At 32.7% G+C, this 19,407-nt stretch overlaps 1 protein-coding gene across 1 annotated transcript in view; it reads left to right on the top strand.

The window, feature by feature from the left end:
- Positions 1-19,407, top strand: part of LOC124363406 (mucin-5AC-like) — a 161,313-nt gene that overhangs the window by 132,867 nt on the left and 9,039 nt on the right. Inside the window, 9 exon segments of the mRNA XM_046818656.1 lie at positions 759-1,431; positions 5,722-5,951; positions 6,041-6,187; positions 7,842-8,927; positions 12,941-13,195; positions 13,198-13,719; positions 14,232-14,339; positions 16,126-16,224; positions 16,776-16,916. Coding sequence (XP_046674612.1) covers positions 759-1,431; positions 5,722-5,951; positions 6,041-6,187; positions 7,842-8,927; positions 12,941-13,195; positions 13,198-13,719; positions 14,232-14,339; positions 16,126-16,224; positions 16,776-16,916 — 3,261 coding nt within the window.

Genomic DNA, 19,407 nt, shown 5'->3' with positions numbered 1-19,407 from the left:
TGTGATCTAGGTGTCAAAATGTTTGTCATTACATTTAACAATTTTTTTGTTCTATAAATATTTTCATAATCTTATTAGTTTTTACGGTGTTAGGCTTTATAAACTTGAACCGTGCACCATCTTGAAACTTGATTTGATAACGTAATATTAATTTTTTTCTTGATTAGAAACTGCAAAAAATTCTACCACATTGAAGTTTTTGATCTTTACTTGTTTTTAAATAAAAAGTTCAAAATACACATACACACTGACATACAGTAAACTAAACATTATTACCATGATTATATTAAATTTTTTTGTCTATTTCGGTTCAAAGAAAAAATCCCAAAACATTTTCTGAGTTTGTAATAACCCTGTATATAAATGATCACCTCTGAACCTACTGTGTTAAAGCACATCTTCACACTATCTGAAACCAATGGATACAGTTTCACTTACAAACGTTTATTTTAAGATACTGTACAAATCTCGCTCTTCCAGTACAAGAACACTGACTGCATCTCCATGTCTGTTAATTTAGTAAATTGTACAGAATTATGGTTTATGTTATTATAATGATTAATTACTATTTATGATCTTTGTGTTTATTGTCTAATGCTGTTTTGTAAATATTAAAAGTATGTATTAATACAGTAAATTAATAAATAAATTCTTAATTCTTAAATAATAAATTCTTCTAACTAAATTAAACAGTTTCTGTGTTACCTACATATGAAAATTGTAATGAAAGTATTCATTAATCATGTATCCTGTCGCAGGAGGTTACATCGCTAACGCAGGATCTGAATACTGAGGAGGACAATGTAAGGCCATCTTTAGAATCGCCGTCAGTGCGACGTAAACAATCGATTGCAGATAAGGAACAAACTGTCACTGAGAGCAAAGTGTTCCAGGCCACCTACAGACAGCGGAGCATTCCCAGCCGAAACAACAGGGAGGACACCAACCATCTAGAACAAGCAAAAGAGAATAAAGTCTCTAGAACCTTTCGGTCTCGTTCAGAGAGCAGTCGCTCCCAGAAATCGTCACCAGACAGAGTAAAAAAAAACTATGACAGTAGTCAGAAATATTCGGCAAAAGTCAGAGGCGTGAGTGACAAAATCAGGGAACCAGAAGTGGTGGAAAAGTTTGAAAAACAAACTAAAAGAGAACAATTGGCATATAAAACACTAAATGACTTTGGACTCGATCCGAAAACCTTAGAAACGACTGAACCTGTGACTGAACGTGAGAGGTTCGTCCCTTCATCGAGAAGAGCTAAGGCATTCAAAGCAACGACCGAAGGATTAAACGAAGAAATACAGAGGACAACGACATTCAAGCCTAGGTATCAACTCTATGAGGCAAAGAATAGGAAGAAACTTTTAGAAAAGAGATTTGGAGGGAAGGACAGCCAATTAAATAACGAGGATCTACAAACATTTGCTTCAGGTAAATGTTTTGTTTTTAATGTTCATAGTGTTTGTAATTGTTGAATATTTAAAATTTATATCTAAGAAATCCTGTACAAGGTTTTAAATTTTGTATTTTTGTGCAAAAATTTGTTAATTTTAGTTTCAAGGTAGTTTGTTTTGTTTACACTTACCGTTTAACATCTTACATGACCTTGAATGCTTACCCTTGCTCCTCATTTTTGTTTCAGTACTATGACAGGTTTACTTTCACATGATGTTAATTATTCCAAATTCAGCTGTTATTTTAGATCTATAAAATCTGGTAATAGGTTTATATTTTGTTGTGCACAGTCATTTTCTCTGGAATGGCTTTTTTATTTGATAAGAAACTAAATGAACAATACATGAATGGTGGTAATTTTATGTAAAAGTCCTTATAAATGGTCATAAAAGAACATTGGTTTTTCTTACTTTACACCACTAAAAAATCATCTAAAAAATGCAAATCTAAAATTTGCTGAATATTATTGTAGCAATTACATACTCACATTATCATTTTCCACAAAACAACTGGAGTGTGAAGTAAAACCGGGGTTTTGTCCTCAATTATTTGTTTTATTATTTATTTAAAAGTGGAAAAAAATATAAAACATATCGAATTTTTTTAGTCATAATTTGAAATTTTAAGCTATATTATCCCTGTATTTTATTGGTTGGTTCTAGATTGAAAAATTATAATAATATGCTTCCTAAAATGTGATATATGTAGAGAAATCGATTTCAGAGTGTTATTTTTTTACCAGATATTTAATAAGAGATGGTATAGATAAAATATAATTATCAAATTGTATAATTTAAAGTGATAAATAAATAAATGAATTAAACATAAGTTAAACCATATTTATTGATTCTTCTGGACAGGTGGAATGTTAACATGTTTTTGAAATTAAAATGAGAGTACAGTTGCCCTATTTTCTGTGGTATACATACTACCAGGTTTTTTAAAAAAACATTCATCTTATATAAATTAATAATTTGTTGATTTAAGCATTTGCCAATTGTGTTCCTGTTATGCATTTAAGTGAATCATTTAGTTATAAAGAATAAAGGAGCTCTAAGGTTGATTTCCCCATTGATAGTGGACTATCATTATGATGTCCAACAATAATAATAATCATCTAACAATAATGTCATTCACTTTTTGTATTACATTGTAAATTATTATACAATGGTTCTTAAATAAGGCAAAACATAACATTTAACCCTAGAACTGGCGGTCATTTCATCCTGTAGTGTCGGGCTGTTTTGGAGCTTCGCGCAAGGTTTTTTTTAAAAAAATTATTAAAAATATAAAATAAAAGCAATATAAATAAGAGTATATATTTTTGTGTTCAGAATTAAACGTAGAATTGCACTATATTGTAAAATTAACCATAAAAAATTTTCTAATAAACACTTTTTTTAATCAAATATAAAATTTACAAAAAATATTTCTTAAATTTGGGGGGGACCATACCTAGCAAATGAAGTTATAGTGAGAATTATTTATAAGTGAGATAGCCATTCTGTGTTAAATTTTATCTAGTTTCAGAAAAACATAAACATTATACACATTTATGAAAGCATCATAAAGCTATAGAACAAAAAGCAGCAGCGATGCGTATAAATTCTGAAAATCGGGTGTGTACACGTAATACTTTGGTAAAACAAGTTTTGCTAATACATTTATCTATGAATACATGTTATTTTGCATATTTTATTATTACTTAGAATAAAATAGAATATACAGTAGTAATGAAATAATTACCATAAATTATTTTTTGAAAAGTAAAAAAAGTTAAATTTTGCCATTATTCAAAAATTTTGCAAAAAATTTTCATTCAGCAAAATATAAAATAGTTTCTAAAGCTTGTACTATATCAAAATTTATAAATTTATGGTTTATAAGTAATAGGAAATATTATGTAGTTAGAAAACTATAAATATAACTAAAGATATTGAAAAAATATAGAATAACCCAAACAGTTATTATATATAACCAAAAAAATTACAGGAAATATATATTTTATTGTGAAAACTATCTATTTACCAAAAATAAATAGTTACTTCAGAGCTAAAAGAGTGCTATAAATAACGTTTAGTAAGTGAAAACAATAACAAACTATGTGAAATGAATTTTAGCCAAGTCATTTTGCCATAGCCTACACAAAGCCGGTAATTTCTCAAACATATTTCAGAAATAGAAATTTATTTATTCTAAAATATATATGTTTACACTACTACGACATCAAACAACACACTACACATTAAATACGACACTAAAATACGCGTAAAACTATTAAAACTTACAAATATCCACAGCTCGGCACGAAAGTAATACAGAACGGCAGCGGCAATATGGCGGTCACAACAAACGGCGTCGCGTTTTCTTTTACGTTCAAAATAACAAGCTTGCTACGTCATAACCATAATACAAAGAGGAATAAAACTCATCTGTTCCTTAGGATTTTTCTTCCCGAATCCAATGGTGCATGAATTATATCGATACGTTACCGGAGTATATTATAAAAAGTAATTATACGAGGGAATGTTTGATCGACAAAATTTTGACGGTTAACACCACAAAAGCGGCATTAACCGACATAATTATGTCGATTAACAGTTCTAGGGTTAATATTTTTTTTTTATGAGTAGGTTGTTGTTCCTAAACTAGTAACTTTGCCAAGCACAAAATACATCTTTAAATTTATTTTAAATTCAAATTGTGATAAAATATAGGGTATACCATAAATAATTCTAAAGTTGAATGCTATATTGGAAAATAACAGTAAAATTTTCTAAATTGTAAATTTAAATTTTTGATATATATAGAAAAATAGTTAAGTCCAATGTTTTAATTTTCTGTACTTTTATTTATTTTTGAGATGCCAATGGTAGGACAGTTAAGATTACTCTGTGTGTACAGTATATATATATATATATATATATATATATATATATATATATATATATATATATATATATATATATATATATATATATATATATATATATATATATATATATATATATATATATATATATATCACTTACTCGGCCCTTTAGTATCTTTGAAAATTATAGGCATATTAATCTGTGTAATAATATAATAAATAGTTCTGAAAAGAAAACCCATAATAGTTCATAATTGAAAAGGAAAGTGCAATTATAGCGTATGAATACTGTCAGAGTTGACCAGACTGGGCTGGCAGCAATGACAATTATGACTTTCTCCCATCAGCAAGTTCCTCGAGGCTCAATCTTTCGCCATCCCTTGTTTTGTAATGCTATTCTTTGTTATTGTATTGTTATTTTTGTCCAGTCATTCATTGCAACTGTTTTTACAGTTAGAAAGGAATAAATTATCTAATTAACTATCACCATTGTTAATTACAAAGTTGTAGTCCTCATAATTTTGCAATTTGTGTTGATCTGAATTTCAGCAGTAAAGTTATAATTTACAAAATAACTAATAGTATAGATATACTAAAACAGATGTTATACACACTGCATCAGCTCTATTTAATGTAGACTAATACAAATATAACTCAATGGTATTGAGAGGTACAGTACTTATTATACATTATATAATTATAAATTGTTTTTAAGGAGTAGAAAAAGCAATATATAATTCTATGTGGTCAACCTTCATAACAAACAATAATTACAATGTATATACATTTTATTAAAACTAAACATTAAGCAATAATACCATACTACTGACAATGGTACTACTGACTTTTCAAATTTTCAATGGTTTGTAAATACTGTACCGTATTTGGAGATACTGAGTAAATCGCATTTTTGTAATTTGAAAATTTAACAATGCATATTTTTTAATATGTGTTTGCAAATTGGGTCAAAGTTACCTACTATTGTTTTATGGCATAGATTAATTGTTATGACTATTTCATTGTATTTATTGTCAACATAAGTTATTTTACACATAATTTTTATGTTGTTGATATATTTTGCTTAATTGCATTATCAACCAAATAGTATGCTATCTATTACCCAAATGTTATTAGTTTTGATTACATTTAATTTGTTATTGTTCCTTCCTCAAATATGTTGGCTGACATATTTGGATTTAGTATAAGTCAGGATAGAGTTGATGAACTTGAAATTGCACAAAATACACATCATTTAACCAGTTGGATTAGATTAGTTTATATGTGAGATTATTATTGGTCTTTATGTTCAGTAAAGTACTAAATTTTTTCTCTGTAAAGAATTTAAAACTTGTAAAAATGGGGCATTAATTCACCTAGAAAATTTAATAATCCAGTTTCAGAGGATGATACAGAATCGAGAACGAAGAAGTTAAAGTTTGGGGCAGCATCTCGGCCGCCGTATACTCCACCACGCAAGCCCACCACTCCTCTGCCCTACTCCCGTCCAACCCAAAGGGCGGGATACCCTGGGCGGTTCAAGGGCAGACAGTCAGCTGTATACCGCAGCTCTTCTCTTTACCAGTCATTGACTGAAGACCAGGAGCCAGTCACTGTTCAGTTCTTTGTAAGTGTTTGGATTTCGGAACTTCTTTTAGACTTCTGAAAAGACACTAATATGATCAAACATTAAAAAATGTGCAACTTTTCTGCCAGGAACTGGAAGCTAGAGCACCAAAGTTAGAATCTGCCAGTCTTGTTACAGAGGCTCCCTCTGTAGCCTCTACTTCATCTTCGGAGGCGACTTCTCCAGCTACTTCCTCCACTGAACCAGCTTCTACAGAGTCTCCTCTGGACAACAATGTAAGTTAAATCTCTATTTGCAACATCTCCAGCAGCATTAGAGTGATGTTTAACACTAACAATGCCTTGGCATGAGTATAAACTTAATTGCTTCACTTTAACGTTTTGACTAGCAAGAAGTTATTATCAGAAATAAACCATTTCTAGTATTTCGTACACACTCATTCATTTTAGCAGTATTATGCCTGATAATCTATTTTGACGAAACTTAAATTTGTAGCTTCAGATCATCCATACAAAAACCAGAGATTTCCTTATGTTTTTCAAGAAACAATAGAGGAGCCACAAGACATGGTATCTTGATTGTGTTTTGCGTAGTGTCACGATTACATATAATGTATCACAGCTCGGAAGTGCCAAAGGGATGGAAGTGACTCCCAAACATATGAGTTATTCAGCTTTATTGGTTCCCAAGTTTTGCTGAATAGTGCATAGGAGCAGCTGTTTGTAACTTAACATAATTATTAATTTTCCCGCTCTACAATAGAAGTTCATATTGGAACCAAAAAGCATATAAGTCACATAGTACAGTCAACAATTTTGTTGACAGATATAAACTATATCCACTACTTTAGCTTAACTTAAAATATGCTCAAGGGTTTAAAATTTATTATTTTTATCTTTCAAAAGTAATTTTAAAAGAATCTGAAATTAAAAACCCCATAAAAGTACAAATTTAAATTAAAACTACTATCACCCTTCTCTTAATCTCTTAATCAACCATTTAACAAATTCATCTTAGAGTATTCATAAAATACGGTTTTGCCAAATTTAATGACTATTGGTATAAAAATTTGACAATACATACACATACAGTTTTTGAAAAAAAACACTCATCATGTGTTATAAAGACTAAGACCAGTCATCTTTAACCTTCCTTTGATTGCGTGTTACTTTTAGGTTAATTGTGATAACTCATTTGGAAACTATTTCACTTCAGCAATTTTCATATAATTGTCTACATAAATGATTTTTCAGATGAAGTTAAGGATATCACTATCTAATTATATGCAAGTATTTAGACCATTATTAATAAGATATTTTAACCAACAAATAAAGCTAAGTACTATTTAAATGAAGTTTTTGTCAATGCATAAAAAGTGAATTTATAAATTTCTGAATCATCCCATCTTCTCTTAGGTAGCTATTACAAGACAATAAATATGGACTTACGATGCATTTATTTTAGACACCTATAATAGTTTTTAAACCTCAAGTTAGTTTAGCATAATTATTTATTAAATATGATACATTTTTTAGGAAACCATTTTAAATTATTACTTTTGTATAAAATTTATATCACTTTGTACATGATACTATTCCTTTTCTTTTCTTTTCCATTCTTTTCTTTCGCTGTACTAAATATTCTGCAACTTTTGTTAAAAGCAATTCTGCATCAATGTTAATTATTTTAAAATATGTATAAATTGTATTTTTATTTGTCCATTTTACAGACATTTTATAGTAAGTGTTACAGTCAGTGAATGCTTTATTGCTAGCGGCCATAGAAAACTTCTGCTTTCTCATTTTCAATCTCATTGGTTCATCATGCACTGCAAACGATATAAATAACACATAGCATTCTTAATTTTAGTGAATTAGCTCTTGGCTTTGTGCACGTTTTAGCTCCTCCAATGGATTGTGTTAATTTCAGGTAATCGATGATGAACTAATTATTCCTTCTACATCCAGTACCACCACTCCTTCCACAACCACAACCACAACAACAACATTACAACCTACAACCACAACTCAGAAACAAACCACTACTACACAAACACCATCCACAACCAGTACCACCACCACCACCACTACTCAAAAACCAACAACTACTACTACAACCACCACCACTCCAAAACCAACAACAACCACTACTACAACCACCACTACTCCAAAACCAACAACAACCACAACTACAACCACCACCACTCCAAAACCAACAACAACAACCACTACCACTACCACCACCACCCCAAAACCAACAACAACCACTACTACCACACCAAAACCAATAACCACCACAACCACACAAAGAGCAACAACAACTACTACCACTAAAAAACCAACAACTACCACCACTACACGAAAACCAACCACACAGAAACCAGTTAACACTACAAAAAAACCAATAACTACTACCAAAAAATCATCCCACACCACTAAAAAACCCAATGCAACAGTAAAACCCACAAGTACTACCACAAAGAAACCAAACACAACGAAGAAACCACCGTCCGCTCCCAAACCTCCTCAACAACAAAAACCACTCCCTCCCTCTTCAACCATTCAGCCTCTAACCACTGCCAAAGTTCAGTTAACAGCAAGAGCATACATTCCTGAGAGGCCGGCAGTATCAACAGTACCAGAAATGATAATAACGTCAGCTCAGACCTTCCAGCCGTCAACCTTTGGAGTTATTCCTCGTAATACAGCACCTCCCCAGATTCAGAGTTCTCCCGATTACATTGCCTACGCTCTATTGCCCAACAACACGTTAGTGCGCAGAGTTGCTCCAAGGTCCACCACACCTCCCACTGAGCTGCCGTTTGTGGTCTATGGACTGTACCCCAATGGAACAATTGTGAAGAGATATCCAAATGGAACGGTGGTCCCAGATGATCCTTCCCCAGAGTCAAACGAACTGGTCGCTGAAGTTGACCCCCTAAACAAGCAGGAACTGAGTAACATCCTGGAGCGTGATCGACCACTTGCATACCTGTACCCTTCCTCTACTGCCACGGTATGAGTCAAGTTCAAATACTTTCATTTTTTATAGAATTTTACAAATCACTCTTTCTTAAAATCAGTTTACTTCTTTTAGGTGGTAAGCTGATTGTACCGAGTAACAATAGATTAATACCAATATTGACTGCATTTGTGTTGTTTCAATACACACAATTTTTAATACATTTTTTATAAAATGCCCTAAAATGTCTATTATTTAAAATTTAGGCTTTAAGACTAGCATCCAAGTTTTCCAATTCATTGCTACTCAATTAAAATGGAGATATTATGTTCCTGAAGTAGTCATCTTTAGTCAACAAAGGTTAAACCAAAATTGGTTGTTAATTATATGGATGTATCTCGATAAACTAATTAGGTTATACAGAATCAAATTCGATCAGTTAAAACTAATTTTCTGTCGAAGATATTTCCAGTATTATTGTGGAGTTTGCCTTGTGCTCCAATCAAGAAAATGTATCAACGAAAACCAATTTCGATCATAAAGCATCTTCTTTCGGCTCTTTTCATTTACCTTTGATCTAATCAAATTCGATTACCTTATGTGCAAACATTCATGGCTTTATACATTGAGGTGGTTTTTATAACAGCATTTAATTGTATTTTCATTGCAATAGATAGTTTATTGATCATTTCATCAATCTAAATTTAAAATTAGACAAAACTTCTTCTATGCAATCTGCATTACACTACAGATCAAGCACTTTACAATAATAATTTTCTAAATTTTAAATGTAAACAAATGTTTCTGCCTCTTTGATGAATTTCAGCTAAAAGTATTAACAGCTGTTAAGTATCAGTTCACTTTGTATTACATGTTGTAGCGCAGTCTGTGGGATCGAAGGTAAACATTCCAAAATCAACAACAATGTATTAATAAAACATTAATTAAATAAACAATTTAAATTGGACAGAGTTGTAAATCTAAACCATACCTGAATTCCCTTTCAACACACACACAATTTCATAAAAAACGGTCCAGTCGTTTAGGAGGAGTTCAGTAACATACACACGCACTCAAGAAATATATATATATATATATATATTTAAATATATATATATAAAATATATATAAACATACACACTGTATATATATATATATATATATATATATATATATATATATACAGGCATATAAAGATATGAAAGTACATTTTGTTAAAATTTAGTTTTATGGGTATTTACTATGTATAAATAAAAGTTTTTGAAAACCATTCCATACTATTTTATGCTATTTTATATTTAATGTAGAGATAATAGTATACAACATGTTGTAAGAAAGTCATACATTAATATTATGCGTAGTTGTTTATATTGATTCTGTTATGAGACTGTTATTCAATTTACATTTATATGAAATTTAGTTTCACCACAGTTTAGCATTAGAACATAGTAGAGTTAGACTTTAGTACTTACCTTTTCCAACTTTTTTCTCAAAGGGTAAGAAAGTAGGCCTTAGAAATGGGAAAGTTAAAACTTAGATGAAAGCTTTGGGTTGGGTTTAAGCTTTACTGGTGTGGGAAGGTATTTTCTAGATTCAGGTAAATGCCCAATTTGTGGTTATTCAGGTGAAAGGTAATAAATAATTACATTTTACTTGTGTGCTGTATTTTATAATTTGGCGTGCTGACGTTTAAAAAATACCATTCTACTAATTTTTAACCACCTACAGATATGAATTTACAATTAAGCCACATTTAATGTTATCAACAAATCTTCCAGTGAATGTTTTTATTACGTGTCTGGTCCGCTTCTGGCCATTTCCTCTACTTCCCCTTAGTTTTCAGAGACCATTCCAGGCAAATCAAAACACAATATCTCATTCCACAGTAGTTTTTAATTTCAAAAGAATTTTGGTAACCATTTCCAATGGAAAACTAACTGTATAGGGATCAAGCCTTTGTAGTTACTTCTAAAGCCATTCAATGGAATGGATGAAAGTTATTGAATATGGTAATAGTATCAAGGTTATAGTACGCCATATAACATGTCACGTAACAGGTTTTGCTGAGGCTGCATGCAAAATTTCAAGTCTGTAGCTACATGTTTTACAACTTTCACATGTGGTGTGATTGTACTCAAATCTGCCTACTAATTTGTTTATTCTATGATTTTCTCATTGCCATCATAACCATGAATATCCATAAGATTAACGTAAAATTATGTGCTAACACTAAGCCAAATCCCAAGGAGCTATTTAGCACCATAATGAAACTCATTGGTTGTAGAAGTGAAGCTTCATGCAAAATTTCAAGTTATAGATCGGTTTGTTATCAAAATGTTTGAAATGCTTCGCTAATGCTCAGCCTAACACATGTGTATCTCATCAAAAGGGAATTTTTCAAATAGTGACTACAGTCCATTATCTGGAACTATTATTTATATAGACTTCTCGTACATGTTTAACATGCAATGAATTTAATTTTTTTTCTATCAAAGTACCAAGTTATAGTAATTTTACATTATGACTGTTGTAATGCACAAGATTGAAATTATTTAAAACCACAAGTTCTGGGGAGTATTGTAAAATTCCGTCTGTGTTTTGTATAGAATAGCTGTTCATAGTTTTTGAGCTAGGGGTAATCTTTGTGTGAAGTATTTCTTAGCACATGATTTGTTAAGTACTACTTAATATGCAGTTTAAGGACCTACGAGGTTGATCTGAAAAGTTTCCAACCTAACAAAGATACAAGGCATTTTTCTGATCTTTTTTAATTTTTCAACATAGTCTCCTTGTAACTCTACACACTTCTCCCAGTGGTGCTCCCATCTCTGTAACCCGGCCAAATAGTACTCAGCATTTTTCTCTGGAAAATAAATGTTCACAAAGGTGATTGCCTCGACATTTGACGAAAATCATTGTCCTCCTAGCACAATTTTTAAATGAGGGAACAAAAAGAAGTCACTTTGGGATAGATATGTTGAGTAAGGCAAATGGTCAAACAGTTAAAACTGTACTGTAATTTGTGGATTTTCACCACGGCAACCACTGAGGTGTGAGATGATGCGTTGTCTTGGTGAAACAGGATTTTCTTTTTCTGCAAATATGGCTGTTTTTCCACAAGTTCTGCCTTCAGCTTGTCAAGTAATGATGCAACTCTTGAATAGGCCAAATTTTGGACATTAGATCCAAGTAATTGGTGAACGAAAATGTAATACACTCGCTTTAATAAAAAATGTTGTGATAAAATTTAGAGCAGTTTTTTAAATCTTGGAAGCACTTATATAAGAAATATGAAACGCCTTTGTTTTGACATCATATGATATTCCTACTGATAAGAAGCTTATCTAAAACTAAGAATATAGCACTCCCAACTCATTAATTGTGACTCAAGAATCTCTATTGAGGACGATGATTCTAGATATTATTGTGACCCAATATGCATGTGCAGACCACTCTGTCTCACTGTGTCTTGCCAGAAGACTAATTCCATGAATTTTTGCCAAACAGGTTTACAGCAGTCTTTGTATTTTATTACATGATTTTTTAATCTGTGATATATCAAAATATAATTTTGAAAACCCTACTCAAATTATGAGTTTTGTTGATACATTTTTATCTCCATCCAAATATTTATGTAGATGCTAATTTATAACACATAAATTAGCAAGCAATAAAAAACAATTTAAAACATTGATTTAAAACTATTAATTAATGAAAACTGTCAGCTAATTTATTTTGGAAGTGAGAAACTAGTCTTGAATTGTTGAAATTATCCCAATCAGTTAGTTGGCTCAGAACTTTTCTTTCTGATTAAAATGAAAACCACACATCAAAAACAGTTAAATTTGTTTAAATCATATTAGAGTAATAAAGTTGAATTCAATAGGCATTATATAGCTATAATACTACAGTCAAAGATAAAGTTTGTTGTTATCAATAGAACCAAATACTAATTGAAGCGCTTTATTTCTGAAATCTTATTTTCACCACATAACACATCTGTTAATTTACTTTTTGTGATTGTAAATTTTGTAAATAATGTCTAAGCATGTATATATTATTTACAGACACCTGTATTTAGTTCTTCAGCTGAAGCAAGAACTATTGATACACTTACAACCTCTATAACAACAACAACATCAACTGAAATTCCAACTACCACAACTACTACAACAACTGAATTACCTTCAACTACAACAACCATGAAGCCCTCTACTACAACAACAACAAAGAAACCTACGACTACAACAAAGAAGCCCACAACTACAACAAAGAAACCAACAACAACAAAAAAAAACCTACAACTACCACTAAGAAACCTACAACTACCACTAAGAAACCTACAACTACCACTAAGAAACCTACAACAACAACTAGGAAACCGACAACTACAACTACTACAACATTAAAACCTACTACAACTACCACTACCACCACTACTCCAAAACCCACAACAACGACAACCACTACTACAACTACTCCAAAACCATCAACAACGACAACAACCACCACTACTCCAAAACCCACAACGACAACCACTACTACAACTACTACCCCAAGACCAACAACCACTACAAAGAAACCTGTGACTACAACTAAAAAACCAACTACTACATCGCAAAAGCCAACAACTACAACTAAGAAACCAGCAACTACTACAACCACAACTACCACCACAACCACAACTACCACCTCAACCACAACCACTACTACCACGCAAAAAACAACAACTTCAACTACTCAGCAGCCAACCACGAAAGTTGCAGAAGAAACCACTTTAAGGTCTCCTGAAACTGTCTCATCTTCTAGTGACATTTCTGCTGATTTTGCTCTTCTTAACAGTTTGGTAAGACAAATTACTATACCCAGTGTTGTTATTAATCCACTAATTGTTTAATAATTGGTTAAAAATGTATGTTGAATATGGACTTTACTAACTCTGAAGTTTTATAGATCCGAATAACAATTAAAACTACTAATTTACCTGTCTCTGTGTTTTGTACTTCCTTTTTTGTAATTAGCTTATTTTGGCTTAGGTGCTTAAATCAGTTATTTCTTGCTAATACTGTCAATCTTGGTTGTATAAACTAATATTTTTTAGACTAGAAAGCTTGCATGTATTATTACGAATTTGTTGCAGTAAAAAGTGTTTTGGTATTTATTGCTACATGAATGCATGTGAAATACAAGTACAATGTAGTAGTATTAGATTTAGTGGAATTAAAAGATACATTCAGTACATGTTATTTTGGTACTTCTTAATTTCTGTTGAGAAATGCATTCTGAACAATCTTTTTATAGTGATGTACAGTGTTATGGTGATATTACAGTACAATGTAATGATGTGTCATATTTTAGCTGCAGCTACAAAGTGACAACAGTGTTGCCAGCAACAGCATAGCTCCAGTGGAGACCTCCTCCCCACTTCCTCCCACAGGTGCTGAGGATGATGAATTGGCCAATCGGGTTAGTCACTCGTTAAAATTATACTATCAATGAACTTCATTAATATATCACTTATTGTGGAAAGTCCTAACAACTTCATTAATTACATAGATTTCACAGTTTTATCTTCAACATAGTAGATTGGCTACATTGGATTCTGTGAACTAGTTTCTATTTGTTTTTTAACTAAGTGATTAAGTAAAAAATATCTTCCCACATAATGTACAAATGCAAAATAAATATCATAACTACTCAACTTTATATGGCTCGTATAAAAAATTATTGCTGGAAGTATATTAAAGCTATAGCATGATTTTATTTTCAGGACATATCATGTCATAAGTGGTTCATCAACAACTCTCTAATTTCCAATACACAAAGAACAAAATTATTTTCACATCTGGTCTCCTAATACAAATTGTTAGCCATACTTTCTCTTAGGAGACATATAAATCAAATGGTTTGACTATTGATGACAGACTCTGTTTCAAGTCATACTGTCTTGGTTACCAGGAGAATCAGTAATGGTCTGTTTATTCTTTGTAAGCTGGTGGGCTAAGGAGATAAACGGGTCCAACTTCCAGAATAGTATGTGAATTTTGTTGTTACAAACGGGTTAAGAATAATTTAAACAGACATTCATTGCTCGATAGGATTATTACTGAGTGCTGGAGTTAGAGGGTTGTAGGATGATGCCAACTTAGCAACGTTGTTCTAGCTTCATACCTGATTCATACAGGGGTGGTACCTCCGATTGTTCAGGAGGTCTGTGGAAAGATGGGTCACTATGACACCTCTCTCGCGTCACTGTAACAGTCACTGGCATCTACTCTATCTAGATATATTTCAAATATTATACACTATGGATGAATATTTCCTCATACATCTTATGCTGTGGCGATCTGAGGAGCACTGGATTTTAGGAACATGCGTATTTTTGAACTGCAAAGGAAGGCAATAAGAATTATCTGTAATCTTTTTTCCAGGGAGACTATCCACACCACCGAACTTTAAAATAGTAATAATTTAAAACAGCATCAAGTCTACAATGCCATGATGCCATCTCTTACTGATATGGCCAAGTTTAGATCGTCTTTGAAATCCCTACTGCTGCTCAGAGTATATTATTGACTTTAAATTATTGCAAAAATTAATAATAATGAAATTTTGGTTAGTTTAGTTTATTTTAACTTATTAAAGATTGCAGTATTACTTTACTTTGATCATAGCCTGTAAACAATTAATTGTCTTTTTAACATTACAGAATCTGAATCTAGCATAAATTTTGACTAACATAAACTTTGAAACTTGGGAAAGATTTTATACAGTTAATATCATCTCAAAGTTAAAGGTACACAATAAAAAAAGAGTTGATTTTTATATGTGTAGAACAGAATAATGTCAGAATATGCATTATTTCTTTACCTTTTTTATAAAAATAGACTTTTTTACAATATCCAAGATGAAAACATATAAATAAGTGGCTATAATATTTATAAAAGACGCCATAACCCAATAACGTAGCCAGGAAAAAGTTGTGGGGGTGGGGTGTTAGGATGTTTGATATTTTCCCATAGTGGACAAAAAGTAAGGAAAGTGCAGTCAACTGCTCACTCTCCATTTTGTTCCTCAAAAGGTTCTTGACCCATTTCCATGTTGAGAACGATCTTTCAGCAGTACATGTCAGTAATATAATAATCATTTGCTAAAAAAGTCATTTAAAAAAATTGAAAATTTGTGGGGTCCAGACCCCTTGGATCCACTTGCTGGCTGCATCCTTGCTACAACTTTGTATTAACTTTTACAGATTATTCAGCTGGCTATTGAGCGTGCCCAGTCTACCACAGAAAGTTCATCTTCATCAGAAGGCTTCGACCTTCAACAGTTGTCATCTAGCCCTGAACCGGTAAGTTAACTTCCTCATCTTTAGTAGCAGTAAACTTCAATTGATAATACCTGTTAATTTGCAGTACATGATGTTAACCCTAATACCGGCGAAGCAACATGCATCATGTGGTAGCTGGATCTGGTGAAGCAACACGTGCGAGTTGCTTGAACAGCCCTCTTGCTAATATTTAGCAATATAAAGAAGGGTTATCGCAATATTTTGAGTATCTCAGTCGAAAAAGAATATTGCAATCTATAACCATCAATCGGTTTTATCTTGTTTGTTTTTGTAAAAATGAATGGAATAAATTACAAGTATTTATTTTCTCATTAAAATTATGTTTTATTCATTTGGGTAGGTTTTCTATAAAATAATTTCTAGTAAAACCACAATAAAAATAGGCACAAAACTAATTGTATAGTCTTATACCTCATTAAATTGTGGTCATTTTGTATATCTTGAATTTTGTACTAAAAACATTTTACTATCTCTAAAGAAGGGCTAAAGTAGGACTTAACAGCAAAGAAAGAAATATGAATATATATACAGTGTGTCTGTTAATGTTGCAGAGCTTCGAGCGAGATGCCAAAAGTCTAGCACCTCCTCTTATTGACTCCATGAGCCTTGAAACATCCTCCAAACCTGGTGGCAAGATCTCTCTCTGGGTTGTGCCTGAAACTGAAACCGAACAAACAACAAAAGCGCAAAAGGTAAAAGTTCTAAAACATTTTAGCTTCATATAAAATATTTTAAATAATTTTGTTTTTTACTTTGCTATTGTCCTTACTTTCTCAAATGAAAAACATGGTGGGCTCGTGATAATCCGACGCTTTTTGGTCCGACATGTCCTATTAGCAGACAATGTCTCGGCAGTAACATCTACACGCAGTATACACAAGATTAGGAGTAGCAGAGATGACTCTCCTTTAACTGTCAAAAACTGAACCTAAATATGCTTTTTGTTTACATTGGGTTTTTGCAGTAGTAGTACAGTACAAGGTATGTTCTGTTGTGTATGTTTAATTTTTGTTTCGATTGCTCTGTTCTGTATTGGCTGTGTAACCTGTATACACAATGGACTATAAGTTGACTAAAACAACGAAAGCACGTAACTTTAACTTTAACTGAGAAATGGTCCATTATTCAAAGTCATGCACGGGAAGAATTACTGGAAATTGTAAGAAGCATTTATTTGATTACATAACCGATTGCTTATACGAGGGGTATCCAAAAAGTAAGTTTCCCTGTTCTGTAAAAAGACGCGTACGTAACACAGCGTGCAGCTGTGGGCGGGGATATGTAGCACGGTTCGGTTGGCAACAGGTGCGCTGGTCACTGGCCCATTGTCACGCTTCTCAGTCAGTTGCTGCCCAAACATCATGGAGACTCCACTGCGTTCTGCTGCCGCCGTTGCGAAGTCCGTAGTGTTATTCGTTTCTTGACCGCCAAAAACGAAACTGCCGTTGAAATTCATCGTCAGTTGTGTCAAGTGTATGGTGAACATGTTATGTCCGTTCAGATGGTCCGTCGTTGGCGTGCAATGTTTTTGGAAGGAAGAGAAAATGTTCATGACGATGAGCGTAGTGGCCGACCGGCCAATTCTCGGCAACCTGACGTCATTAATGCTGTACGAGCAGTTATTGACAATGATAAGCGAGTGACTCTCGATGAAATTATGGATAAACTGCCGTCAAGTGTTGAAGTTAGCCGGTCATCTGTGCACAATATCATGACAGAAGATCTTCAGCTTGCAAAAGTGTGTGCAAGATGGGTGCCTCGCTTATTGAGCAATGCCCATAAACAACAACGAATGGCTGCTGCCCACTCTTTCTTGCGATTGTTTGACGATGAAGATGAAAACCTTTTCAGTAGATTAGTCACTGGTGATGAAACATGGATTCACCACTCAACTCCAGAGACCAAACGCCAGAGTATGGTGTGGCAAAGAAAAGGAGAGGCAGCTCCTCAAAAAGCCAAAGTTTTTGAGTCGGCAGGAAAGGTAATGGCTACAGTTTTTTGGGACTGCTGTGGAGTGTTATTGATTAACTATCTTCCTCGTGGCGAAACCATAAATGCAGAAAGGTATTGTGAAGTTCTCACCAGACTTCGGCGGGCAATACAGAATAAACGGCGCGGACTTTTGTCGCGCACAGTTCTGCTTATTCAAGATAACGCCCGACCACACACGCTGCTCGTGCAACAATGGAACTTTTGAGGAAATTTAAGTGGGATGTTTTTGGTCATCCTCCATACTCACCAGATCTTGCGCCTAGCGATTTTCATCTGTTTCCGGAGCTGAAAAGACACCTTGGCGGTCGGCGATTTGCCAACAGCGATGACCTTCAAAATGAGGTGGATACTTGGCTTAAAAATTTGGCGGGTGAATTTTGTGATGCTGGAATAAAAAAACTACTTCCTAGATACCAAGAGTGCTTAGAAAGGGATGGTAACTATGTAGAAAAATAAGGTATGATGTAAAAAGTTGAATAAATGTGTTTCAATTATTTTTTGAGTCTTTTTAACTTTTTCATAATTAATGGAAACTTACTTTTTGGATACCCCTCGTATTAAAAAAACCAAAGATTTGGTTGGATAACTGTATGAACACTTTCACAATTAAAAACAACAAAGATAGTTTTTTTTATCAATTAAAATTGTTTTATTTTGTTTTAGTTTATCAAAGAGGATATTAAGCAATGTTATAATGATACCTCCAGTAACCCATAATCTTCTGTAATCCAACAGTTTTTTTTATCAGCTGACAGATCTGGTAGCTACCCTAAGGTGTATCAGTAAGACAAAAAAATTAATTGTATGTTTAAAGAAAGTGATTTTCTTGAAAGTGTTAAACTTTTTTTCATAAAGAAGTGGAAACCATAAGGTATCCTGTTTATGGTTATTTTTAGTATAATTGTGGTGTGGTTCCGTGTTAAGAATTCAACTTTTTTAAAAGGTCTCACATTTTATATATGATAATTCTGCACTTATTCAATGGAAAACCTTTAGTAATGAATATAGAGTGTAGACAGTGGCATAATACAGAGGAAGGAATAAAAAGAGAATGAGAGGGAGTGAGAAGGAAAGTATGTAAGCTGCAATTTGTGGAATAACCGCAGAACTCTATGTCTTGAATGTGGGAGGCTGGAAACAATTTACCGAAATTTTCTTCAAAATTTGCAATTTTTATTGGTGTTATTTTAT

This window comes from Homalodisca vitripennis, chromosome 5, assembly GCF_021130785.1.
Source record: "Homalodisca vitripennis isolate AUS2020 chromosome 5, UT_GWSS_2.1, whole genome shotgun sequence".
NCBI lineage: Eukaryota > Metazoa > Arthropoda > Insecta > Hemiptera > Cicadellidae > Homalodisca > Homalodisca vitripennis.
The sequence above is the reverse complement of the archived record's forward strand: the minus strand, read 5'-3'. Positions and strand labels throughout refer to the sequence as shown.